A 27,455-nucleotide genomic window follows, 5' to 3' on the forward strand; every position below is an offset into this window, starting at 1 on the left:
ACATAACATTCTTGGACGAAAACTTCCACAGCTTAACCACTTGATGATCTTTTACTTGGACAATGATGCCTGCTGATTTAATTCTCCATGTCACTCAGCCTTTAGAGCTCTCTAGCATGTCCTCCCTTGCATACTTTTTTTTCCCTCCCAGCTTTAGTCTGTTCTAGTTGTCATTTAAATGAAACCAATAGAATCACAGAATCTATTTGGTTGGAAGAAACCTCAGGGATCATCGAGTTCAAACTTAGCCCTAAGACCACCATGTCAACCAGACCGTGGCACTAAGTGCCACATCCAGTCTTTTCTTAAACACCTCCAGGGCTGGTGACTCCACCACCTCCCTGGCAGCCCATTCCAATGCCTAATGACCCTTCCTGTGAAGAAATGCTTCCTCGTTTGTAGTCTGAACTTCCTCTGGTGCAGTTTGAGACTATCATAGAATCAGTGTGGTTGAAATAGACCTCAAAGATCATCAAGTCCAGCCGTATACCCAATGCCACCATGCCCGCTAAACCCACTAAACCATGTCTTGAAGCGCCACATCTAAACGTTTTTTGAACACCTCCAGGGATGGTGAGTCCACCATCTCCCTGGGGAGCCTGTTCCAATGCTTAACGACTCTTACGGTGAAGTTCTACCTAATCTCCAACCTGAGCTTCCCCTGGCGCAACTTGAGACCATTCCCTCTAGTCCTATCGCTAGTTACCGGGGAGGAGAGACCAATCCCCACCTTGCTACAGCCTCCTTTCAGGTAGTTGTAGAGAGCGATCAGGTCTCCCCTCAGCCTCCTCTTCTCCAGACTAAATCCCAGTTTCTTCAGACTTACCCTCCAGGCCCTTTACCAGCTTCGTTGCCCTTCTCTGGACTCGCTCCAGCACCTCGGTGTCTTTCTTGAAGTGCGAGGCCCAGAAATGGACACCATACTTGAGGTGGGGCCTCACCTGGACCAAGCACAGAGTGATGATGACTTCCTTAGTCCTGCTGGCCACACTGTTTCTGATACAGGCCAGGATGCTGTTGGCCTTCTTGGCCACCTGGGCACACTGCTGGCTCATGTTCAGCCTGCCGTCGACCAACACCTCCAGGTCTTTTTAGCTTTCTAACCACTCTCCCCCAGCCTGTAACACTGCAATGGGGTTTTTGTGGCCAAAGTGCAGGACCCAGCACTTGTTCTTGTTGAACCTCATGCCACTGGTCTCGGCCCATCTATCCATCCTGTCCAGGTCCCTCTGCAGAGCCTTGCTACCCTCCAGCAGATCAACACTCCCACCCAACTTGGTGTCATCTGCAAATTTACTGAGGGTGCACTCAATCCCCTCATCCAGATCATCTGTAAAGATACTAAACAGCACCGACCCCAAACCTGAACCCTGGGGAACACCACTAGTAACCAGCCGCCAACTGGATTTATCTCCATTGACCACAACTCTGGGTCCGGCCATCCAGCCAGTTTTTTCCCCATCGAAGAGTCCACCTATCTAAGCTGCAGGCAGCCAGTTTCTTTAGGAGGATGCTGTGGGAGACCGGGTCAAAGGCTTTACTAAAATCTAGGTAGATGACATCCACAGCCTTTCCCTTATTTACTAAGCGGGTCACTTTGTCATAGAAGGAGATCAGATTGATCAAGCATGATCTTCCTTTCATAAATACTTAATAAATTTTTTGCGTATAGAATAGAGCTTGTGTGTATGGATAAATATTGCCTTGTATCTTCATGTTTTTTCCTTTAGACCGTACCAGCATGGAGCAGACATGTTGGCTGCAATTTCCCAGGTATTAAATGAATGCACAAAACCTGATCAAGCTTCACCTGCTGCCATAGTGTTACAGGGTCTTCAGGCACTTTGTGAGGCTGAGGTAAGGTTAAATTGGCTTGTCCCTGTGTGTCGTGTTTTGCTTGTGGATCATGGGCTTTTTCCGTAGTTAGCTTGGGTTTTTTTAAGAGTACGTTGGATTGTTGCAGAATTTTTTTTTCTTCTGACAAATCTAACTTCTCTCTTCCAACATCAGTTAATTGTTCCTGAGAAATTGTACTGCGAACTTCTGCTACAGCACTTCAGCCCTTTTGTGCATGGGTTGGAATTTTAGGTCAGCTTCGCAGTTTGTTTCAAAGGCATCCTTTCGTGCATTTTCCCTTCAGATTTCAAAAGAACAGCTGTTTGGCACATAATTCTGGTTGGCTGAAAAGTATGTAAATAATCTCAGTTTTGGTACCTTCTTACTGGTTTGCCCTGCTGGGTCTCATTCACATAGTGTACCTGCTAAGGAATGAAATCGCTTGTAAGGGGTAGGCTTCTGTTTTACTCTAATGCATTCATTACTTACTGATGAAGAGGACAAGTAAGCATTGCAACTTAGTGCCCAGAGAGGTTATGCTGTCTCCATCTTTGGAGGTTTTCACATTCCTTTTGTATACAACCCTGAGCAACTGGGTCTAATCTCATAGTCACCCTGCTTTGAGAAAGAGGTTGGACTACAAATATCCTGAGGTCCTTTCCAACCCAAATTGTCCTGTGATGCTGTGATAGCTTTGAGTTAGGAACCGAGGCTCTTTGTTTCCACAGTGACATCTCAGAGATGGTGATGCAGGCACAGACATGCTGTGCACCACTCTATAGACAAGCTGTGGACTATGCAGGCCATCTGAGTTAGCCGACTAATGATAGCCTGAAGGAATATTTGATTATCCATTCTCTGCCAAAGAACAATTTTAAATTTATCCACTTATTCACTTCTAGTGCAGTGTTTACTGGAGTGAGGCCAGTCCAACGAAGTCCAGCCATTGCCACGTTATACATTTGAAATTATGTCAGCAGTTCAAGAACAACCTAGTAAATGGTTAGCAGTCCATAGACATTGGTATTCATTATAGTTAAAAAGCTTCAGACAGTGGCTACTAAGAACCAGTTTACTCAGGGTAATTACTGTGTTTGCTTTTGGTATGGAGTTTGTCTGTTGTTAAAGTCAGAAAGATTCTTTGAATGCTAGTCTCAGTATTTAAACAGTGTTTTCCCAGGCTGGATTCTATTTAGACTTTGTTTCCTGCAAAAAAGCAGGAACTATACCTATGACAAATGTCACATCCTACTATAAAAACCTCATTTGAGAACAGATGTACTGTACCACTGTTGAGAAGCGGAAGGCTGAGACAACTCCAAGTACTCAGGATAGAAGGAAGGAAGTAAAGAATCCCTTTGTGGACAGGTACCAATTTTTTCTGTTCTAATTCTTACAGGCTCTCCTCAGCTTGCTTTGTTTCCCCAATTTCATGCCAGTGTAATGTTCTGGGAGACCAGATCTGCCACCTAGGTATAACTGAAACTTTAATAGAGATTTCTCTTGTGGTTCGATAAACTGGGTATTGCATTAAGTAATGCAGTCTGTCCCTTATTTAGTATTTAGACTCCAGTCTGCAGTGCAGAAACCTTGAAGGGCATAATCACAGAGGTTGGTCAGAGGGTTTTGTTTTGGTGCTTCCTCTCTCTGCCACTCTCTCAATAGATAACCATAGGAAAGGGATTCAATCTCTTTGAACTTTTCCATGTGCAGCTGCTTAGGTGCAGGATTTTAGTGAGCTCCTAATTTTCAGTCAGCTTCTGCATCAGAACAAAATAAGTTTTCATATGTATAGTTTTGACACGTGATGATGGATCCCTTATACACCATGGGGCTTTGTTAAACCTGAGTTCTGAGACTCTCAGAAAGGCTCCTTTGTAAAAATAATGCTATAATAAAGCGTGCTGTAACATTTTTGTTGTTATTGTTGAATGTTACAGAAGAATGGTTTTCCATTTTTGTTGACTGCAGTTAACTGTTTTGTGTAGAAGTAATGGCTTTACCCAAAGTACATACTACATGAATAGTATTAAGAGTATTAGCTTAGCTTTTGTGGGGCTTACAAGAAAGAGTAGCCCTACTTCCCCCCCCCGCCCCTTTTTTTTTTTTTTTTTAGTAGGTATAACAAAAGACCTTTAAGGAATAGTACACAGTGACTTGCACATCAAAAATGTGAAATATATATGGTTCTTCCCAGAGCACATTTTTTGTTTCTGGTCAAATACTCATCTTTTTTTTTCCCAGTGATTTCAACAGAAGCCAGTGTACTTCCTGTCAGGCCATCGATCCTGGCATCTAATTGATTTCATGTATCAAGTGCTGTATGCCAGCCAAGAAACACTCAAGAATAATAATGCTAAGCATGGTATGTAAAACCCCTTTCCAGGTTTTCTGTGGAAGTGGGTTTTTGCTGTTTATTCCCTCAGTCCACATTTATTTATTTCATTGATCAGAAAGAAAACAGCATAGCAGAGTAATATAATGAACTGAAAAGTTGTGTGAGAACAAATTACATTGATTGAGTTTAACATTTAGTAGGAATTTCAATGCTGGATGTTGTTTAAACAGTGTACACTTAAAAACTGTACTCCCAAAATGGTGGGTTTGTGTTGGGATGGTATCAGAGGATCGTTACCTTCTTCTTGGGCTCAAGTTTCTGCCAGTTTCACTTTCTCAGATCTGATTTACTCCTCCTTTTGCCTTACTTTATATCCTTGGCCTTGTATGTAGTTAACATAGTAATTTCCCTTTAAACTCTTTAGCCAGTAGTGTAGGTGCAACTCCTTTCCTGTGCAGACGTGCTGTTGAAGGGAGCTGCCAGGCTCCCAGGATGAGCTCTATAGGTTTTTCCTAAGGTTTTTCCACATACTGATCGAGTGAGTAAAATAAGTTGACTAGGAACCTTATTGACCTGCATTCAGTCTAACTGATCTGGTGAACACCCACCATCAGAGTATTTGCCATTTTACTTGATTTCCCAATTACCTGCTACTGCTCCTAAAAGTGCTGCTGCTGCTTTTTTTTTATTTTCTGTCTGAACTGTGTGATTTATGCCCTCATGGAATGAAAATCTTGTTACCAGTTCTACTTTCAAGTCAGCTACCAAAATCCATTTCAGTGCATGTTCATCACTGGTGCAATTTCTCGTATTGGAAATGTCAAAGATATTGTGGCGATGTAAACTTAATTTTTCCTCTTATGAATGCATTATGTTACATCATAGAATCATAGAATAGTTTGGGTTGGAAGGGGATCTTTAAAGGTCATCTAGTCACAAACAGTTGCTCCTTCTGCACCTGCCTCTGCACCCAACCTCTCTTCATCTTGGAAACATTCACTGCAGTGAAAAAACTTCATTTTCTGTTATTTGATTAGGATGTGTGGCATACTAGTGTAGTCTATCTGGTGTTACCATGTTGTTTTCTTCTCTTTCTCCCCCTGTTTTTGCCTTCCCAAGCTTTGCCATCTTGTGTATTTTGACACTTCATTTGCTTCTTTTCTCAAGGCTGGAACATAATTCTAACCTTGTCTTCTGTTTTTGCTAATAAGATAGCTAGTACTCTTACACTGTTTGAAAGAAATTGTATATAGTGATAGCTTGAGGGACACTTAATAGCTTGAGGAAGACTAAATTCATCAGTATATTTTATATGGAGAAGTTACTGCTTTTTCTAAGGTTAGGAAAAGTTTATTTTCTTCAGAGCATACCTTATGACTTATAATTTTACTAAATGTTTTCTTAAACTTCGTAGTTTAAAACATTAACAGTGGCTTTTAACTTGCATGTTAATTCTGCTGTTTGGTCTTCAACTTCTTGTTGGATTCACTGCAGAGACAAAATAAAGTAAGGAAACTTATGCTCCAAGTACTTATAATCTGTTAGCAGAAACTGGAAAACTTACCTCTGTAGTACACAAAAAGAATTCCCCTTTTGTAGCTGAAATTTCAACGTAAGCATTTTGCATTTGAATGTGGTCATACTCTGTAGACAGAAGGATTATGGCCAAACTTTTTACTGTGGAAATGGCATGGAGGAGTGATTCAGCTGTTAGTACTGAGGGTTAATAGTAGCACTTCTGCTTCTGCAGCACCATCATATTATCAAGTCAGCTGGTTTTGGAGTATTGGGCAAAATGTGTTTTGAAGACAAGATGGTTTTATTTACTCTGACTTATTCCTAGATCATGTTTGTCTACAAATGTCACAGGGCAGCCAGGGTAATTTTTCATTATCACAGTGTGTGTCAGAGTCCAGTACTCTCTGACCAGGTTACTTTAGATACTCTGTGCATGAAGGATGTAATGCATAATTTACTTATGTGAAGACAGTTGTTACATAGGTTTTCTGATTCAGCAGAAGTCACAACATAAATATGAGTTACACTTAGCAAAATATAGCAATTGCAATATACAGTTCAATCACAGTTCAATGCGATTCCCATAACTGGTGTCTGTAATATGCTCACCATTACAATGCTGAGCATTCTCAGTTGCCAGGAAGGAGTATGTGGGTTGAAGCCAGCTCAAGCCTGTTGCTGTCTTCAAAATTCTTTTGTTGGCTGTCTAGTTTTCATAGTTGGCTGTCTAGTTTTTATACTCTGTGTTGGGCTGAGTCACGTATTCATTCCCCCATATGCTGATCTGACTGACTCAGGGACATGTACACACTCTTTTTATGAACTTGGGAGAAACATTTACACTGTCAGTTGATCCACTGAATTGTTTATAGCTGTATATCCGAAACAAAGGTCCTCTTTGTGTTGAGTCAGTTTCTTTGCAACAACTGTGGTTAGTCCCACACCGCATTATTCTCTGAGCTTCGTGGGCACATCATCTTTCTGATCTGAGCCTTCTTCTGTTGTAGGCGTTTATTGGTCAATCACAGTGTGTAGCACTTACGCAAAGCAATGCTATGCCCTTTACATTTTGCAAGTTGCAGGTATTTCTGTACCTGGCTGTTAAGTGTAACACTTTGCAGTAGACGTTGTGTCTGATGGGTTTTGCTGCAATTACATGTTCTGGAAAGAATCTGGTAGGTTTTATCCTAATTGTAGTTTAGGGGAGATTCTGAATTTTACATCTTTTATGATGGTTGCCTGGAGCTGCTCTGCAATAAATGTTGAATACCATATATTGACTTAGTTACTGGCATGTTTACTGTCTGGATATGCTGATTCAATTTTAAGGTTTTACCAAAAAGCTAGAAAGGAAGACAAATAATTCAAGAGTAGCTACCTGAGGATCATTTTGGGACAGTGACAGCCTGAGGAATCTGCTTTATATTTTTGCTGAACATGCTGGATTGTTTTAATAAGAATTGCAAATGTACTGGCATACCCTTTTTTCTGTTGTGCATACTCTAGGAAGAGACATTAAGGTTGCTAAGAGGTGATAGAGTTGTTTAGAGAGCTATTAAATGAGACCCATTCCCAGCTGTGTTGTGTAGGTTATTTGAAGACCCTAGTTCTGCCTAAGTCATTTTTTCAGAGTGCCAGAAGTTTTTGAGCAGTATAAATATGTCTTGACTTCAAAAAATCAAGAAGAAAAACCCTTTTCTCATTTGATACATTCTTTTGGGATAGAAAATACATAGGATGTAAATGATGACTGCAGCACTGTGATCACAGGGAATGATCAGCTATGCTAATCACAACCAAAAGGCTTGAGAGCTGTTGTTAATGCAAGTGTTGTGATCCATGATCCACCCAAAAGGAGAGGAATCTTACAACTTGCTTTCGTTGGAAGAGGTTGTGTTACGTGCAGATATCAAAAGGTGAACCCAAACAGCCGTAAAGAGCTAAGAAATGTTACAAGCAATTTTTGCAGCTATTATTTTACAACTGCAAAAACCACCATTTCTCCTTACAAGGCAAATGAAATAGTTTCTGTGTACCCTAATCCAGTTGACCCTCATTTTTGGGGTAGGTTGGGCTAGGTGACCTCCAGAGGTCCCTTCCAACCTACGTTATTCTCTGAATCAAGGTTTCTGTGGTGGACTTAGTGCATCAATCTTGCTGAGGTTTGGTATGAATGGATATTTGTCTCAGAGGAAATACTGCTTAAAATGATGTGTTTGTCTGACTTATTCCCCCACAGATCAGAAGTGAAATTTGATTGAAGTTGTGGTGTTCCCTATTTTTTTCCCATGATTTCCCGTCCTCTTAGGGCAGTAGGTCGCCTGAATCAAGAGTGGTTTTTCTCTCCTTGACATCAGTAAAACTGAGCTTTTAGTTTTTTCCCCTCTAGCAATTATGTTTCCAGTCAGTGCTTTGTCCAGCAGTAAGCTTGCTATTTTAAAACAAATTTAAAAATAACAAGAAAACACAAATGTAAAACAAAATGTGCTGTACCTGAAGCACTGAGAGCTTGTACCGCTCTCGTGTCTTCCCCACTGTTTCTATCCCCCTGCTCCATTGGTTCACAGTACTTCATTTGGTAGTAGTTTTTCTGTAGGACTACTGTTATGTTATGAGTCTAGAAAATTCCTTCTGAGAGGAGCCAAAAGAATTCTACAGTCTTAACCTTTTAAGAGTTAAAACGTATTTTTTTACTTAATGTTACAGGAAGTGAGGACAAAGTCTATTAATCACAGGCCAGAGTGCACAGTTATGCTCAGTAATGGTTTTAATATCCTCTGTATTCAGTCTTAAGCCATATGAGATCTACTTCAAAAACAAGTGTTTAGTTGTCAGCACTGTTTGGACAGGTGAGACATACTGTAAATTCCTCTTTTCTCAGATTTTAGCAAAAGTTTTTTAGTTGTGGTATATTCCAAGCTGCACCACTTCTTTAGCTAAAATAAAAAACACACACACATGCCTCTTAACAAATCTCTACTTCCAAACCTGTTCTTGGCTGCTTTCTGTCCTAATTTAAAATTGAAGTAGAGTTTAACGACCTGAATGAATTCATATTGGTTCTGTTGTCCTTTCGTAAGAAAAACAACAACAACAAAAATTTCTTCCTCTCCTAATACCCGCAGTATTTAAAATGAGAAAAAAGTGACTTCCTTCAAGCTCCTGTGCTATTGGCTGAGTATGCTAGGGCGATGTGTTATTTTTTTGTTGGGAAGCATGTGAAGTAAATGTGCTTTATATTGTAGCAGGTGAGAACGTAAGCATTTGAAGGATGTGTGTTTGTTTTCAAGACATCCAATGAGAAATGAAACATAGAAACATACACCTGCACCATTTCCACGTTATTTTTTGGTTTTTAGAAAACTTTCGGTTTTGCATTCTTAAAGAGTTACAGTTTCCAAAATGGTAGTATTTTATGATTTCTGGATGCAGCAATGCAATTTTTCAAACATCCCACCTTAACTGTGAAGAACCAGAATTTGGTTGAGACTTTTTCAGATCTGACACTTGGATGTTGGATTATTGAATTAAATTTTCATGTTTGAACTGGCAGCTATCAGAGTGACATCTTAGAGAACTATATGCTTTAGACTGGGAACTCTGTTACAAGTATTCTTTGCATGAGCAGAAATGTTCTGGGTGTTGTTCATAAGTTGCTGGATTTCCATCAAATTAAAGGTGCTCCTAAAAGATCAGAACTGTCATCCAGTATGAGAGTTTTAATTTTGTCAGACACACCGAAAGAACTTTGCTAAGTGGCTCTGAATGTGATTATCTAAAACACCGCTGAACTGAAAATATTATTAGTCAAACCATGATAATGTCTGTGCAGTTTTGTGATTTCATTGACTAAAGGGTTTGATATAGGCTGATGCTTGTTTATGTCAGTGTCAAATTGAACATGAAGTGGAGTTTCAGTTCAGAACACTGTGTTCCCAATGTGGTCATGGATCCTAGAAATGTGAGCAGTTCCTCAATACAGAGCTTTTTAACTATCTGCCAGAATAGTATGTCTCACCTGAGAAAACGCTGGCTTTGGAGAATTACAATGATTCTTAACTGTGTTGTTTAGCTTCATACACAGCTATTTAATAGAACTGTGCTAAAGATGATCCTGTGTTCAGTAGAGGTCCAGAGTGCCACATACTGAGAAGACAGGAGCATGCCTTAGACAAGAACACCTTTTTCGGTCTTATAGTTAAGACCATTTATGTTGCACAGTCCTGCCAGCATCTCAGTGTTCTGCAAGACTTGAGCCTTCAGTTCTTTGAGCTTACAAGGTTTCTAAGACTAGAACTGCACACCTTTGAACTTTGAACTACTAGCTGATATCATGCATCTGGGATTTTGTCTCAGTGCCTGGCCACTACCTCAAGACCTCATCCAAATCAAAGAATCTTTTTTTTTTTTTTTACCACTTCAGAGCTTCAGATAGTGGCAGTGTTATGATGAAGGGTTAAGTCTGAAACTTTGCTGCCAAAATTTTTTGATAGCTGAAGCACTTTCTTTTGTTTGAATCTCCTTTTATTTAAAAACAACCCCCCAAAATACAAATACCAGGAAAGCAAATAAAATACTGTTCTTTACCTTTTGCCCTCCAGAATGATGTATCATTCTGAGCAGTGGTGAGTGAGGAAATTAAAACGTTTGATTGTGAAAGGCTGAAAAGACCCACAAAAAAGTGTGAATGTAATCTTAACATTTTTTGTTTAGTATGATGCAGCTTTTTTATCCTAAGCAGTTAATCTCTCAAGTAATACAACTTGTTAGACATGTTGTATTTTGGGACTGTGTGTTCTGTTTGGTATGCTCCTGGCTGAGACAACATGTTGGCAGTTGCAGTCTAGTAAGACATTTCAGTGCATGTTGAGTGTGCTAGAGACTGGCAAGTCATTGATTACAAAAACAGAATGGTCAAAAGTTGCATATGCTGGCATATATATATTGCTGTACTGAAAAATGCATCTTTCTGCAGGTAAATTATGCCTATACTCTTCAATAAAATGTTTAGCATTTGGAAACTTATTTGGAATCACAGGCTGTTTCTTTTAGCCAGTTGAAAAACTGAATTTCTGTTGGACTTCCTCTTCTCAAGATAGACATGTATCAATAGATTTCAAATCAGTAGTATGTTAATATAATCTCTACCATTAAGATGAAAGTTTTATACATAAAGAAAAGAAATCCTTCCTGTTTGTGAAAGGAAACAATCATTTAAATTGATTTTTATAGTGGAATTATTTTGGTGTTGACAAAACTACTGAAATATTATTTACTCACAACACTCTGCTAAGTACTAGATCCTGTATGTCAGTAATACTGCACTTACAGCATATGATGCTGTGAGTGTATATGAATATGTGTGGAAGACAATCCTCAGTGGAATACTGTGTAAGATACCATATGATTGCTGTAGTACTATTGTTGTTTGTGTGTGACTTAATGGAGGGCAGGTGTTTTTGGCATATCAAATATACGTGGTACAAAACCGATTATGTTACTGCAATGTAGTGGATAAAAGGCGTTTGATACATGTTGTTCCTGCAGATTTCAATTAGCTCCATCTGCCATGGCGTTTAACACTGAAAATGCTAAATTGTCTAGTTGTTCCAAACAATTATCAGAGTGCAGTTTGTCATTGCTTAGGCATGTTATGGATACCTGCTAAATCTAAAACTTCTGTTGGATTGCTACCTATTTTTTTATGGCCTTTTTTTCACCAGTTGCCTGAAATAGGACAATGTGTGTGATACTATAGGAAGGAATGAAGTGAAGCATTTTGGGCTAGCTAGTCATTTTGTAGTCTTCCTAAATAGCAATATCAAATTAGACCCCATGAATACACAACTTTGTTTCTCCGCATATTAATACAAGGTGTATTTTCTGTTTCCAGACAACTAGCTGATTACAAAGTTAAAATTTCTAGGTAGTTTAGTAAGAACTTACAGTGCTAATAGATATGTCTGTATTTCTGAATAACGGAAGACATATTTTCTTATTCCTGCAAACAGTGTGTTTTGAAGGATGGGAAAGAGAGGCATCATTTTCACTTGGAATGTTATCAGATTAGATGCTTCTAGCCATCAGTGATCATTACCATAGAAATGTACTCATGGGTTTGCTGTTCCTGAAATGGATTCACCTCAAAAGGCATCTTCAGTTTTTTAAACTTAATTCTAAAATGTGTTTTGTGCTCACTGAAGTGACTGCTTAATTCAGCAATTACCTGAATTCAGTGATACCAAGCCTGCTGGTTTTTTCAGTGCAGAATAATACTAAAACTATCTTTCTTAATGCCTTTGTGGAATATGTTCATAAACACCCCTTCATTTGATTTAATTACACAGATGGATTTGTATTTCTCTTTGACTGAGTCTTCTATTGCTTTCTTTAATTTCGTAGAACTGGAAGAAATTTTCATGGCATTTGCTCAGATTGTTTAAATTAGAGTTTTGATTTGCAGTTCTAGTATGTTTTCCCCTTTAAAAGGCTGAGTACGTATATTCGTACCTAGCTTTGCCACAACTATTTTTTCTTTTTTGTCTAGGCTTTGGTTCTAAGCCTGCATTGTTATGGGTTTGGGATTTTTCTTTGTTTTGTTGTCCTTTGGAGGGGCGGGGGGGGGGGGGGGGTGATTTTGTTGGTTTTTTTTTTTTTTTTTTTTTTTTTTTGCTTTGTGACTCTTCCTGTTTTGCATGGGTTTTTTTGCACTGAAGCCTGAAATCTGAAAGACAAATGGTAGCAACAGATAAATTCAAGACAGAATTATTTTCAGTATGGTGGCAAAATCTGAAATGTGGAATTCTCCACAGAGAGCAATGAGAGGTTTGACTGAATGCTGCAGGGAAATTAATTAAGTTTTGACTAGAATGCATGGCTCCTTACAGAAAGAGAGCATGGGCAACTGAAAACTTTCACAGGAAAAAATGAAGTTGTAGTACCAATAATACTGTCTAGTCAAGCTTCCTGTGGAACTCGACTTCTTCTTTTTGTGACTTTTGTATAATTCTTCAGCTCAAACTGTACCCACTGGCTGATTATCTTACAGAAGTTTTTCAGTGCCTAGAAACGCAAACCATTGTACTGACTGCTTGTTGAGCTGTCATGGGGATCTTTAGAGGTGAAAATAAACCAGATGAGGCTTATTTTTATCCAGGAAGGGCTAAGCAGGACCAGTTATGTCTCACTGCTGTGCTGTAGTTAGAGTAATACAGTAAATGTGTAGTCCTTATTTTCTTCACAATACAAGGTTGATTAAGTTGTGGTGAATAGCTAGATAGCAGTTATGGCTTAGTAGTCTTTCAGCTTTATAGAAGGTAGGATGAATACAGAAGACATCACTGATGGCAGCAACTTCAGTTCTAACCCTTAGAAACATTTTAAACACCTAACCCCAAATGTTCTGAATGTGACCTGCTACAGCAGTGTCTTTCTGAGTGTGTGGACGCAAGCTCCAGGAAACATGGGCTCATTAATATATAGACGGCTCCTTTTTGGTCTAAAAAGTCCATTAGTCCTAGAGATAAATGTTGACATAGGAGGCCTTTCTTCACAGAAAGGGTCGTTAGGCATTGGAATGGGCTGCCCAGGGAGGTGGTGGAGTCCCCATCCCTGGAGGTGTTTAAGAAAAGACTGGACGTGACACTTAGTGCCATGATCTGGTTGACATGGTGGTGTTAGGGCAAAGGTTGGACTCGGTGATCCCAGAGGTCTCTTCCAACCCAATTGAGTCTGTGATTCTGTGACATTGTTTTGATATACCTAATAAAGAGCATAGATGAATGGTTAAAAAGAGATTGATAAGCCTTATGCTGGAAGGAGTGGATATGGAGCAGGCACACACAGTATCTCTATTTTGTCAGCAAAGAATTGCTGCAGCAGCTGGTGAAATCAGCTTTTGAAATCACTGTGCCCTACTTGCAGAACAAAAGCTGATCTTTTCCCCGGAGATCTTAGGGTTCAATCTGATCTCTAGAAGCTGAATACAAACACATAAGCATACAAAAAAGATGACTTGCTTGATGAATACATCTTGTGCCCCATCAATCTAGTAGTTGCCTTATTTTAAGCCTTATGGCAAAGAGGAATCAGTAAGTGAATAGTGAAATAACTGAATTTTTAAGACAAACTCTCATCTAAGAGCACATGGAGGAATGTGAAGGTGCTTATTTGACTATCAAATGAATAGATGAGTTAAACTGGTAGTTTGAGCTGATTTTGCAGTGTAAATTGTTCCTTTTCTACTGAAGGAGAAATAACATGAGGATGATGGGAATATGGGTATTAGCTGTGAATGGATTTGAAGAAGAATGTTTCATTGGATTCCCTTCCCTTTCCAAAAGGACCAGAGTGTTGCTTACTTCTTGAACACTTTTCATTAGGTTGGCAGGTGAAAAAGGCCATTTGCTTTGACTGTGTAAGTCATCGTAGACTTCTGAAAGCTTCTGGATTGGTGTGAGGAACAGTCCGAAGGATTTCCATTTTGTATAGAATTATTCAAATCACTTTCAGACTTGAAGAACCACCTGTAGCGTAGGCCACAGCTCAGCTTGGAATCTTCTGTAGGCTGATGTTATTCTGCATAAAATACTGTGGTGAACATAAGCAGGAGACAGAAAAGACTTTTTTAGCATCCGTAAGTGGAAGTTATCACATTTGTGAGGAGACTTCTTTTTGTGTGAGTGTTCTGAATAAAGCAGGTTTTGTTGTCATCAGAAGCTTCAATAATAATTTCTTGGAAATAAAACTAGGCATCAGGAACTTCTGGGTCAAGTGCAACAGTGCCAGTTTTTTCATTTGGATGTTACTGCTTGCAGCTTTAAAAAAAATCCCTCTGTACTTACCATATTCATGCTGTGCTGTGCTGATTTGCAACACTAGGAAAAAGAGAAAAATAAAAGCGTGCATTTCAGCCCTAGTACTGATGCACAGCAGTAACCCCTTTACTTCACGAGGACCTTGTGTCTGAAGAAATTAAAATGCTTTTGTAACAGTTAATCTTTACAATTGTCCTGTGAGTATTCCTTTTTTCAGCTAGGAGAAATCAAAGCCTTTACTTTCTTCCAAAGCTTTGACAAAATAAAATGCTAGTGTCTGCTTCCTCATCCTTTCATTTGACCCAAAAGATTACTCTTTTCTGTATGTACTGTAAAATTTTGTACTAGTTATGTGTGGCACTAAGTTTCCAGACACAATATCTCAAGTGCCTTGATGACAAGTTGCTTAACAATTTCAGAGACTCATGACTTTGAATTAAGGATGGTTTGGTAAGGTGCTTAAGGATAATCATGAACTTAAACACAAAAAGTGATCTTGTATACAGTGGGACTGTTCATGTATTTCAAGCTAGGCTAAAAGTGGAGTGCCTTTTTGAGTTGAAGTCTGAAAATTGAAGCATGACTCCACAATATTCTTCCAGCCAGCTTGCTATGAGAGTGAACTAGCTACTGGCTTGATAAATAGAACCAATGTTTTCCTGTTTTCTGTGAAACAACACTATAATACAGGAGGTTTCTGTAAGTATGATTTATAATACACTTGGTTCTTGTTTTTATTCAGTGTAATGTCTGTGAGCCTCAGAAGTCATAGTTGGCTAAAGCAAAAAAGCCAAGAGATTTGCCATTGCTTATCAAACACTGAATGTGAGCGGGGAGAAAGTTTGTTATTTGGTGCTAATGAAACCATTCAATTGTGAGAAACAAACTATAGAACTTTTTTATTTTACCTTTTTTTTTTTCCTCTTACAGCTAACAAAATCTCATGGATTTTGGTGCTATTGGTGTATATAATTTTAAAAAAAATTCAGATCTGTTAAACTGGCTAACTAATGCTTTTTACTATGCTGTGATGCTTCCCAGTATATGTTGGATCTGCATGAGTATTCTGTTCTGATAGTCTTTTTGCCACCTAACCACTGGTATACATGTATCTGGTACTAATAAATTTTGAAACTTAATTATTCAGCTTTCCTTACCCTCTATAGGTATTAAAAGAGCAGGTTAGACTTCTTTCTATGCAGAGTGTTACCTTTTTGTTGGAGGATTTCAATTTTTTTGTTGTTGGTTTTTCCCAGTGAGTTCTGATCTGTGAAAAAATACCAGCCTTAGGACCATACCCTGCAAGGTGTTCTGAGTGTTTAATTTTATGATCTGTAATGACAAGCTACTTTGCTTTGTCCTGTAACCAAATATTGGCCTCCGGAGTTGAAAAAAATAGAAAAAGCATGATTTTCTGGTTTGTCTTCCTTGTAGCACGGAAGCCTGCAGATACTCCTGTTTTTACCTGCCACTGCCAATATTTTGTTGTGGTTGCTTTTTTTCTTTTTTTCTTCTTCTCTCTTGAGGACTTAAAAACTGGATTGCAGAAGTGTCTCTAAAGTGATTTTAGCTTCTATTTAATGCACAGTAACTTTCTGGTTTCTAGTATAACTGCAAAGGCAGATTTAAAAGGCTGAAGTTACTATGTTCTAAGGACTTTGAAAGCAAATTAGAAGATTCCAAATTCATTATTAACAGAATAAAAATAAATTTTATGATTTACTAACCAGTTTCACAGTTTTTGTAAGTTAACAGTTGGAAGCATGATGTTACTGTCATCTGTGGTTGCCTGACAGAATTATTTTTTTTTTAATGTTTCTGATCCGTTGAAGTGATTTCTGTCACTGTAAGTTGTAACAACCGACCTGCTTAGTATAGGTCTATTGAAGCCATAGTATTAGTGTTTATTTTTGTTTGAGATTTTCCCAGAGACTTCTGGATTCCTGCAATTTTACATTCTTCTTTTGTTCAATAAATTTGGTTGGATTTGGTTGTGTTTGAAGATTAAGGACGTTTTGTTTAGGAGGGCTCTCAGGGAACATAGCTTCCTCCACAGCTTCCTCTGCTTTCACCATGTTGAACTCCCAGAGACAGCTTGCTCTTAAGCTAAATTGAACAAGTGAAGTAGAGCAGTCATGTTATATGAAGATATAACTGAAATACTGTGAGACTGTTAATACAAGTGATTTTTTAACATGCTTGCTGCTCCTTTCCCCCCCCTCCTCCTTTTTTTCCCCCCCTCCTCCTTTTTTTTAATCACTCGATATTAATTCCTACTCCTAAGTAGGAAGAAAGAAGGCAAATGCTGGAAGGAAATGTTAAGCCAAGTTGAGATTACTGTTACTAATGGTGCCTCCCAATTTTACTCCAGGTTGTTTGCATCCGTTCTACATGGAATGCTCTGTCACCAAAGCTGGGTTGTGATACAAGACCCCTCATTTTAAAAGCACTGAATGAGTTGTTTGCACTGGTTCCCTCATTAACAGTGAATACAAATGAATATGAGGTATGTACTTGTGGACATTGGTCGCTTCTTTTACTGTGTCTTTGTGTATGAGTTTTAAATGTGCCTTCTTCTTTTTAATATCTCTAAATTGCACCCACTGCCTAATTCAGGTTATTCATAATGCACATTTCCATACAGTCTCACAATTTTAATTTGCATTAGTGAATCCTGGGAGACAGGTGAGAAGTTCCAGTGCAAGGTTCATCAGGAGTTTCCCTCTCCCAGAATGCGAGGACACGTGAATACATCTACGGTTCAAACCTGCAATTCCTTCCACTTTCCTCGCTCAGTGCATGTTGATGTGACTGCAGTTTTTTTCATGTAACTGCCTCTCTTTCAGCTGCTTGTTTGGTTAAAGAAAATCTGAATGCCTGTTTTGTTTGCTTTTATAGAAATTCAAAACTCAAGTTATCAGCTTCCTTTGGAACAACACGCAAAACAAGGTAGGTGATACAACTGAAAGTGTTAATTCCTTGTGTCAGCAACTGGATATTAAGTTTTATACCCTTCTGTCAAGACAAGGCTATCAGTGTCAGCAATCTCATTTACTAATAGTGTTTTCTTCTTGTCATTGGCTGTTTAATAGTATTTTTGAAGCTATATAATGCACATGAAAGGTGGTAACTGATGGTCCTAAGATGTGCCACACCGGAGGAGAATTGTAACACAGTCTAGTTTGACTCCAGCGGTAGACTTCAGCCTTGACATGGTGAAGTGTTCTTGGCAAAGCTGTAGCTGTGACAACAAACTCAGTTCTTTGGTGGGGTATTGTAACGCTGTGGGAATGTTGGACCATCATCACCGTGGGGCTGGTGGAACCAAAGTATTTTAGTTTAAATATAGCTTGGCTGTTTCTACATAAAATACCCTCACAGTAGTAATGGAGTGTAGCAATCAGAATGTTTGTTACCAAGCCTAGGTAATTGGTGTTGCTAGTTTGAATTGTATATATACAATTATGTGTGTATATATATATATAGTATAAGCAATAGAGAGTGCGCCTCAGGAAGACGTTAGTTTAAAGCCTTTTTCAACATTCACTGGTTAGTGGATAGGCTATTTGTATGTAGTTTCCAGTAGGTAGCAGTATCATATGCTGTGCTTGTGATTTTCTTTTTCTTCCTGTTAATTTTCTAGGATGCTGTTGTAGCCATTTCCGCCTATAAATCACTCTCATCATTTGGCTCTGAAGAACATACAATTCTTCATCTTCCTGAACAGGTAGCAGTGTTGTATGTTTAATAGGAAGGACATCTGACATGGGTTATATCCTCATGGAAGGGAAACAAAGCCTTGTGCCATCTCTACCAGACAACCATCAGAGCCTCATAGAAGGAATATGAGCTCCTGCTGGTGAAATGGGATATTATGTATGATTAGTATAACTAAGACTTATGAGAGGGGAAAGGTGCAAATGGAGGCTGAGTGAGATTTAAGCAGTCAGAAGGCAGTTTTTCTTCTTTCAGTAGTTAAATCAGCAGGTTATTTTTTGTGCACCTGATTTACGTTTTATGCTCTTCTGTTAATGCTTGCAGTTGAGTCTTGACACTAAGCAACTGTTGTGATTATTGCTTCATCCATTGCAGTCACACTCATTCTTGGTGCTTTTGTTCCTGAAATGGGCAAGTTGTTTTGAAAAGTAGGTGCTGTTTTTGGAATTAAGCTGAAAACTTCCTGTGTTTCTGTTATAACTTTTACAGCATAACATTTTGCTTTTTCATTGATAAAGGCAGCCAGAAAGGAATTGAGGTACCTATTGGAAAGCTTTTTAAATATATAGAGGACTGTTAAACTCTGAAACTTCAGTCTGATCAGTTGACTCAGTAACCTTCCAAAATGAAAGAGAGTGCAAGGAGATGAACATAGAAGGTCATCTATGTGCTTGCTTTTTTTTTTTGCAATACCCTTGTAATACAGACTAGGCAATAATCAGTAGTCCATTGGTATTTTATGACATGGTAAATACTTCTGTAAGTTTTTATTTACTGCATTGTTACAAGATTGGCTCCATTTGCGTGCTGTAACTGTCTATTATAAAAAGGTTGGAATTAGCATCTTTATAAAGCAAGTATATTTTTTTACTTTTATAAATCAATGAAAAGAGTTCAGCATAAACCTTGCAAATTAACGTGTTTTGCATAGAAGAGCACAAGGTAGAGTCAGGGAAATCTCTAAACACTGCCGCAATACTAAATCTTTCACTGTAGTACATAGCTCTGTATTATTGGTGCTTTTACTTTACACTCATTAGAAAATGAGAAAATGTATTTGTATTGAAAGCATGGTAAACAAGGTGCAGTTTTTCAAATTCTGGAAACTAGTATGGAAAAATAACATTTAGCAGATCTGTTCTGTGTGTGTTAAAGTGCCAATATAGAACAGCGTTTTGCTCTAATTGAAGAAGAATCAGAGTAAAAATGAAATTTTAGTAATATTAGTTTAGTCTGTAAGTGTAAAGATTAATTTTACTATTACAGATATGGATTTACATACCCATGTGATTTTTATCAATCAGTTTTACCTTTCAGGTAGAAGAAAAGCTTTTATTCTTTCAGCTTCATATTAATCAGATGGAGTGGAATTAATGAAATGGGAAACTTTACGTATTTAGTTGGCATTTTTGACACTTGATTTGACACTTGAAATCATGAAAGGTAATGAGGATTTAGAATTTTTATGCTGACATTTCTTTTTTCTTTAATCTTTCAGGCACGACCAGAAGTTGACTCACTGGAGGAGGCAGACATGAATGAAGATGAAGAAGAACAGAAGGAGGCGTGTCTTTTTGTTCCAGGTTCTTCATATATCAAGCTGTTGTCTCTGACGCCAGCTTCTGTCTTAGGAGGTATAATATGTTCAGTATTTGAGGTTACTTTGCAGATTTATAATCACAGTGACTATACAGACATGTGACTTTTTTATAATGGAGGATCCTGTTATAGTGCAGCCTTGGATTTTTTTTTTTCCTTCCCTGGGAAAATATCTTACCAAATTACAGGAAAAAACGTAAAGTGAAAGCTCAGAGGAGAACAGAACCTTCAACCCATTTTTAGGAAGACAGTGGGTCAGACGTCCTGATAGTGAAAAAAATACTTATAACTTAAAAATCCTTATCTGTGCTATCGGTAAAGCCGGATGCTTATTATTACTTATTATTGTAACTTGCTGAAAATAGGAAATATGAGGAAGTTCCAGTATAAAACTATTTTATTCCAAGCTGCCATAGGTTTTTCTAGGACCCAGAAAGGATGAGTGAGTGCCCTTTTGTCCCCTTTGTCTTCTAATTCCTAGTCAAAGTAGGACTGCTTGTGATTTGGGAACTTGTATGTCAAAGTTCCAAGCTTAGTATGAAACAGTTGTTCTAAATCCCTTTAAACCTCGGTTGTATTAGAAAAGCAGTAACAGACTGATAAACATACCAGGTTTGGAAGGTGCTGGTACAATGTTGGCTCTCAGTTGTGATGTGGTAAGAAACATGATGCAGTACATAGATGACGGACATGGTACATACAGAAACACAATCCTTTTTTCTAACATGTTCCTGTAAAAGCTGCTTCAGATGGACTTCACAACTCAACAATAACTTTATAATGGTTCTGTATAATTTTAATCCTAGTTAGACTATAAAATGCATAGCTTGAGAGCATAGAACTTAATAAACAATTTGTACTGCTATGGTAACAGAAATCAAGGTGATCTTTCTCACTCTGCATCCTCCATTTGCATATACACACTGTCTCTCCATCTACCCTTGGCAGTGTGCTTAAGAACAACCTAGTTTTAGAGACAATATTTTTCACTATGTTGGTAAATGTCAGTTTCATTTCTCATTGTCCTTCTGTCAGCACATGGCAGTGTTATTGGTGTAGCAGTCAAAGAATGCAATCAACAGGTCATGGAATAAAGGCTATTTTTCTTCCCAGTCTTAGTACCTGACGTGACTTACTCAGAGCCTCTTGAAGTTGCAGTGGCAGTGAGTTGTTAAGTCTTTGACCTTGAGCTTTCATCTGAATGTGCCATTACTAGTTTATCTAAGCGTATGTCCCCTGAAGCACAGGTGGCATTTGGGGTTTTCCAGAGTTTGGTCTCTCAGTCATCAGGCTCTGACATTCCCTTTCCTCGCTCCTCATTTTTCTTGCACTGCATCCAGCATTTGAAGAGTTTGCAGCATCACTTGTGAAACAGGAGATGACCAACATGCCCCGTGGTGTGTATCATTCTGCCCTGAGAGGAGGGACCACACGCTCAGACCAGGGGAAGACTGTGGCAGGCGTTCCAAACTTCTTGCTGAAAATGTATGAGAGGAACAACCAACCAGGCATGACACCAGGCCTTGCAGGTAAGCTGTCACTTTCTTGAAGTTAAACAAGTATATACGCTTTGACCTAAAGATTTCTATGAATCTCCGAGTGAATCAGTTTAAGAAACAATGAGGTCTTTTGCCACTTGCATATGCTTTCATGGGCTTTTAAGCTGTTGACTTTATTAAGTGAACTTTACTTTGCTTTGGATTCTCCACTGACTTATGCAAGACTTCTGAACTATGAGCAGGTGTATTGGTATTGACCTTTCTTTTCCTCTTCCCTCCCTCTTCAAGCTGGCATGTTGTTCTGTTATGACCTTCCAGTCCATATGGGCAAAGATGGCAAGCCTATTAATCGATTTCTGGCCAGCAGGGGACGCAATTTCCAGCAAATGTTGGTAGCCCTCATTCATGAGGTAAGTTGCTGGCTTTTCTTCCCTTTTCAGAAGTATTATGCTTCCTTCCCTGCGTTATTGTCTATGCTAATCAGGAATTGAAACAGTATCAGCTAGCAATGGCATGTATGAACGTATCATAATTAAGTTGCTGTGAGGGACAGCTACCTTAAATTGGACATGTAAATACTTTTAAGTGTTCACTGCTGAAGTACCTCTTCTGAAAATCAGTAGAACAAACAGAAGCTGACCTTTGCCTTTATCTGCATTGCAGACTACTATACCTGCCCATACCTGTCATACGTAGCCAGTTGTAGGTGAATAGCAGGTGTGAACAATGATGGGAATTTTGGAGAGCAGTAGAACAAATAAATAGTTAAGCTGGATCCAGGGAAGTAAGTGTTCCTTTCCCAATTTTATACAAGTGAGAGCAGTTACTAACACAAGTGGAAGTGTATTAATCTCTTTAAAAGTTCTTGAAATAATTGTTAATACAATCATTTTGTATTACTGCAGAGGTTAATTGCATGCATCTGACGGTGAAGTTTCTGCTCAGTGGACATAAATAAGAATGTATGAATTGTATCAGTCTGATATGAGCAAGAGTGCATAGATAATGATTAAAAAAAACCCTATAAAATTCAGATTGAGTCTTAGGCAGTATGTCCAGAAATTAAAACAGTGTATGAATATCTGGACATTTTAAAGATTTATTCCCCTCCCCGCCCCACAGCAACATCAATTCCTGATCTGCTTTTCAAGGCTAGAAAAGCTTAAACGGTCCCATTACTACTCCTTTCTCTGTGCCACGTATAGGCAATTTGGTCCCATTAAAGATAATTTGATTGTGTGCTGTTTTGCACAGAGGAGCCTTTTCTTCAGAGCACAGGACGGATCCTGTGTTGACAGCGAACCAGAACTGTGTAATAAAAGGAAGTGTTTTATCTAATACTTATAGTGTACTTGTTGCAGAAGTTGGAAGAGGTAGAATGAAAGAGATATGGGTTGCAGGTGCGATCGTGTGTGGATCCTTATTTTGGTTTGTGACTGACACCCAACAGACCTGGAGCCTACCTGCTGTGAAATTCCTTTATGAAGCTAATAAAAATTACTGACACCAAACACTTTCAGTTATGAAATAAGTATAGCGCAGGGCTTGAGAGGGAAGGTTACGTGCACAGGGTTTGGAGAGTTTTCTGTTTACAAACTGGAAGCCTGACACAGAACATAGATGTCTGCAGTGGAAGATGCATGGGAGCTACATTCTGATCCTATGATGCATCCACATGGCTCCTGCCTGGCTTTGCTCTCAGGTCTTGCTCCCTGCTTGTTCATACTGCATTGGTTAACTCCCTTGGTCTCTTTGGAGCAAACGAACTAGTTTCCTCTTTAGCAAACCTGTCTGCAGCATAGTTTGCCTGAAGTTCCCAGGCAATATGAATGTGTACCATGCTGAAATTGGCTGCTTCTGTCTAGTGCAGTCTTCCAGCTCTGTACCAACTCGCAAACATTTTCACGTGCTAGTGTACACATAAAATTTTTACCTATTGTACAACATCTTATCATTTTGGTCCTTCTGAACTGAAAAGCTACAGAAAGTAATAATCATGTCTTGTGGCTGCAGGGACACCACATGGATCCCAGTAGAAGTTAGGTCAAGTGGTACAAGGGCAAAAGCCGGTCTGCACCAGTTGGACTCGGGTATAGAAATCCCTCCCTGGTGCTGTGTTATAAAGACAGTGTCAGTTATGAAGTGCTTCAGATGGCAAGTTCTTCTGTCAAACTAGTGAAAATGAAAACCAAAGCCCACCCTTAAACACAGTTCTCAAGGTATCTAATCATGTATGCAAATTTCATCGATATTTTCCATCTTGACATCTCTACTGCTAAAGAATGAAAGCAGGAACTGGAGATAATATCCCTCATCATCACAGGAATGTGCAAGTAAATGAATGTTTTCTAACTACTTGGATGCTGCAGTGGAGAGCGCCAGGGGAGGTCCACAAGGATATTGCAAAATATGTCAGAGGAGCAGATTTAGAGTAATGAGTTATGAATGAAGCGTGGGCTTGCATAGCATCCATAAAGAAAAGCTCTGCCGTCTGTGTAGTTGCTTCATTCAATGGGACCTGGGTGCAGTGCTAGAGGTTCTGGAGAAAAACATATTTAATTATATTATACTAAAAGGCATGTATTAAAGTGTTATATAAGCCAAATTACAGTGGTATGAAGATCAGTTCTAAACTACTATGTTGTAAACACTCGCCTGTTGCCCTACTAAAGCACCAAATGCAATCTCTGATAGAAAAATGAAATTATCTATTTGTGTGTACTAGCAGTGATTATAACAACCAGCAGCACAGCAGAAATGGACTTTTCTTGTGCTAACAAGCTACCTTCATAGAAACACAACCTTAAAATGGTTTGTTTGACAAAGTGTGGGGTTTTTATTGAATGTGGTGAGTGGATGGCGTTAGTAAATACATACCAATGACTGAAGACAGAAATACTTTATTAAGTATCTTAGTATTTTACAAAATTCATTGATTACAGGTGTAGTAAAACTAAGAGGAAATCCAAGTGTGTTTGAAATATAAACCTAAATGCAAAACATCTTCAGATGATCCTAACTGCACCCTTTCATTGAAAATTCACAAATAATAATAAAATGTTGATCAAAATATATCAGTATTTCTGTTCTCAACTTACACTGCTTTAAAAGACAAAAAAAAGGTTTTTCTTGCCTTTTTTTCCCTTGTACACAGAGACAGTTGGAATTAGAGTTGTGAGGAAAAAGGTATTTGGGCCTTTGGCTTGAAGAGAAGCAAGTCCCTGGGATCATACAACTGAATTTGGTGCCTTAGTGTTTGTTTAGTCCGTGGTGTTCTTCTGGGGAGCAGAGTTTAACAGTAAAAACAGGCAGCTTAAGCTATAAAGCTATCAAATAGCGGTATTGATCTAAGAAAATTGAGTTAGTAGAACCTAGGCTCATCTTTTCCCTCTAGTGGCTATGGGAATTAACATGTTTTAATACCATGCTAAAAAAAGTTGTTTAGTCTGGAGAAAAGGAGGCTGAGGGGAGACCTGATTGCTCTCTACAACAACCTGAAAGGAGGTTGTAGTGAGGTGGGGGTTGGTCTCTTCTCTCAAGTAACAAGTGATAGGAGAAGAAGAAATGGCCTCAAGTTGCACCAAGAGAGCTTTAGATTGGATATTAGGAAAACTTGCATCACTGAAAGGGTTGTCAAGCATTGGAACAGGCGGCGCAGGGAAGTGGTGGAGTCACCATCCCTGGAGGTATTTAAAAGATGTGTAGGCATGGTGCTTAGGAACATGGTTTAGTGGTGGACTTGGTCATGCTACGTTTATGGTTGGACTCAATGATCTTAAAGGTCCCTTCCAACCTAAACGATTATTTGGTTCAACACAGGACATTAAGCCATTTGTTTAGGGAGTTTAAGTTACTAGAATGACGCTTTTTTGCTACTGCTTTGACTCCTTTTTATTTTGGGGGAGTGGGGGGAATGTTAACTCTTAGAGTTTTACTTTTTAAGTAAAATAAGAAGCATTTTGTTAAAAAGATTTAAAGTTTCTTTGGAAGCATTACTGACAGCATAAAGCTCTGAGAAAACTGAGGTGGATGTAAACACCAAGAAGTGACAATTAACTAGGAGATAGCAAGCATCCATTTATTTTATCTCTAAAAATCCCCAGCAGTTGACATTCCTTAGTTAGGGATTAGCAGTCATCAACATAATTGCCATACTGGGATAATAACTTTTTTATCTCTTCAGTGATTTGACGTATGCTCACATCTGTAGAATATGAACCTACAGGTTGCATATCTGTCTCTACCTGTGTATGCTTAGTTGCCATTATTACACTTCATTTTTTTGAAAACTGGGGTATGGGAAGGGGATTGAGGCAATCAGTTTCATTTTTGTGAGATTCTTTATGTGTAAAAGTGTGATGCCTGAGATTCTGCTACCAAAAAAAAATGTTACATGAGGTTTGTATGCAGAGGCAAGAAGTATGTTTCTTGTGTGTTTAAAAGTCTGTAAAGCATACAAATAACAAATACCTGGGTTTAACTGCTATTCAAATCCAGCAGTAACAACAAGAGTAAAAACATAATTTATTGTTAAACCTTAATGGGCCAGACTTAATTCTGTCTCCTACGTGCTATTCTGACTGAGGGATTGGATGCAGCTGTAATACCTGTCAGCAGGATCAGATTAAGACGCAGAAGGGTTTTTGATGTTATTTGAACTGGTATCTCATGGGAGGCAGAACGTATTTTCAATAAACAGTGGTGTGTTTGAAATGCTGTGTTGCTCTTTACTGGTTACTGGTGGCTTGAAAGAGGAAGATCAGCTTTCCCCCAGAAAGGGGGATATGCTTGCTCTTTGATTATTAAACAGAGCTTGTTAAACTCTCTTTGAGAGGACGTGTAAGTTACTGTAGTCACAGTGGTCAGAAGTTGCACAGACCATGGGTTTTCTTTGTTTTCTCTACAGCTGCCTGGATCATACTATACAAGAAGTCCCTGAGATTTACCATGGTCACCTGGGCTAGATTAGCTAATAATTACCTGTGACTGTTCCCATTTTTTGAGTAATTCTTCCTAGGAGTTTATAGGAATAAGCTCTTACCAGCATCACTTATCTCTGTTGTGAGAGTGAGGATGAATGGTCACATATGTTCACGTAATGTACTGTATGTTTTGATGGTTCTGTAAAGGTATGTTTTGGATTAAAGTTACTAGGCTTTCAGCTAGGTACCCATCTTTTCCCTTCACCTCCACTAAAGAACAGTTCATGCTACATGCAAAAAGCACAGAGACAGCCTGCTTTTGGCACATAGATGTGGTAAATGGTGGCTTTGACAGTCTGAACTGGTGCGATGTTTTGAAAATAAAGGAGGATGGTCTTGCCTTTGCATGTTTCTCAACATTCAAGTGCTTGCTTTGTGTTGGAAATAGGAGTTATTTTGCTGCAATAATTAGTAATGTTTACAGGCACATTTGCAAAGTTGAGTGCCAGTGGCGAGTTGTAGAGTATTAAATACTGCTGTAGAAATAATAATCATGTTAGGCACTCGGTGTACTCATGGAAGAAGCATTCCCTGCTTCTGTTTTAAGTGCATTCATTAGATGTGCTATGGTGACATGCACCTTTGAGCACTGCAGGGGAAAGCTCCTTCTGTACATTTCTTTCCTGATTTTGATGTAAATAAGAGATTCAAGGGCTTATTCAAACTTTGTACGTGAAATACTTTGAGATAATAATTGGATTTTCTGGAACGGATTTCACTGCAGTTTATTCTTCTATGTCTAAGTATTTCAATGGCTGTAGTTCAGATTATGAACCACTTTGTGCTGGTTTCCACTGCTGAATTAACTGAATGTATCCCCTCCAGTGATGGAACAGTATTGAGGAAGTAAGTTTGTTGACAGATTATTATTTTTTTTTCTCCTCAGACTAATGTGCCTTGGAGAAAGACACAAGCATTCTCACAAACAAATGCTTGGAGAGGGTTTGGAAGTGTATGCATGCTAATGTGTTAAAAAGAGCCTCTAAGCAAAATTTGAGATGAGAGATGCTACTTCACTATTTCATTGATACGGATATGTAATGCTAGCCTTATTTATTAAGTCACTGAGGCTGCCGTTTGTATGTCTCATATGTGAGAAAGGCATTTAAATACATGCCTAAACATTTCACTGACATACTGGTGTTGTCTA

The 27,455-nt window shown here is 38.7% G+C and overlaps 1 protein-coding gene across 1 annotated transcript in view; it reads left to right on the forward strand.

Annotated features, from left to right (window-relative positions):
• LOC104166463 (focadhesin-like) overlaps positions 1-27,455 on the forward strand; it is a gene marked incomplete at its 3' end in the record, with an annotated part of 46,140 nt that overhangs the window by 3,166 nt on the left and 15,519 nt on the right. Inside the window, exons 5-11 of the mRNA XM_009706437.1 lie at positions 1,731-1,857; positions 16,880-17,014; positions 17,407-17,457; positions 18,152-18,235; positions 19,724-19,859; positions 21,165-21,353; positions 21,612-21,733. Coding sequence (XP_009704739.1) covers positions 1,731-1,857; positions 16,880-17,014; positions 17,407-17,457; positions 18,152-18,235; positions 19,724-19,859; positions 21,165-21,353; positions 21,612-21,733 — 844 coding nt within the window. The remainder of the gene's footprint in view (positions 1-1,730; positions 1,858-16,879; positions 17,015-17,406; positions 17,458-18,151; positions 18,236-19,723; positions 19,860-21,164; positions 21,354-21,611; positions 21,734-27,455) is intronic.

The sequence above is a fragment of the Cariama cristata genome, unplaced genomic scaffold (genome assembly GCF_000690535.1).
Source record: "Cariama cristata isolate BGI_N322 unplaced genomic scaffold, ASM69053v1 scaffold10430, whole genome shotgun sequence".
Classification (NCBI taxonomy): Eukaryota; Metazoa; Chordata; class Aves; order Cariamiformes; family Cariamidae; genus Cariama; species Cariama cristata.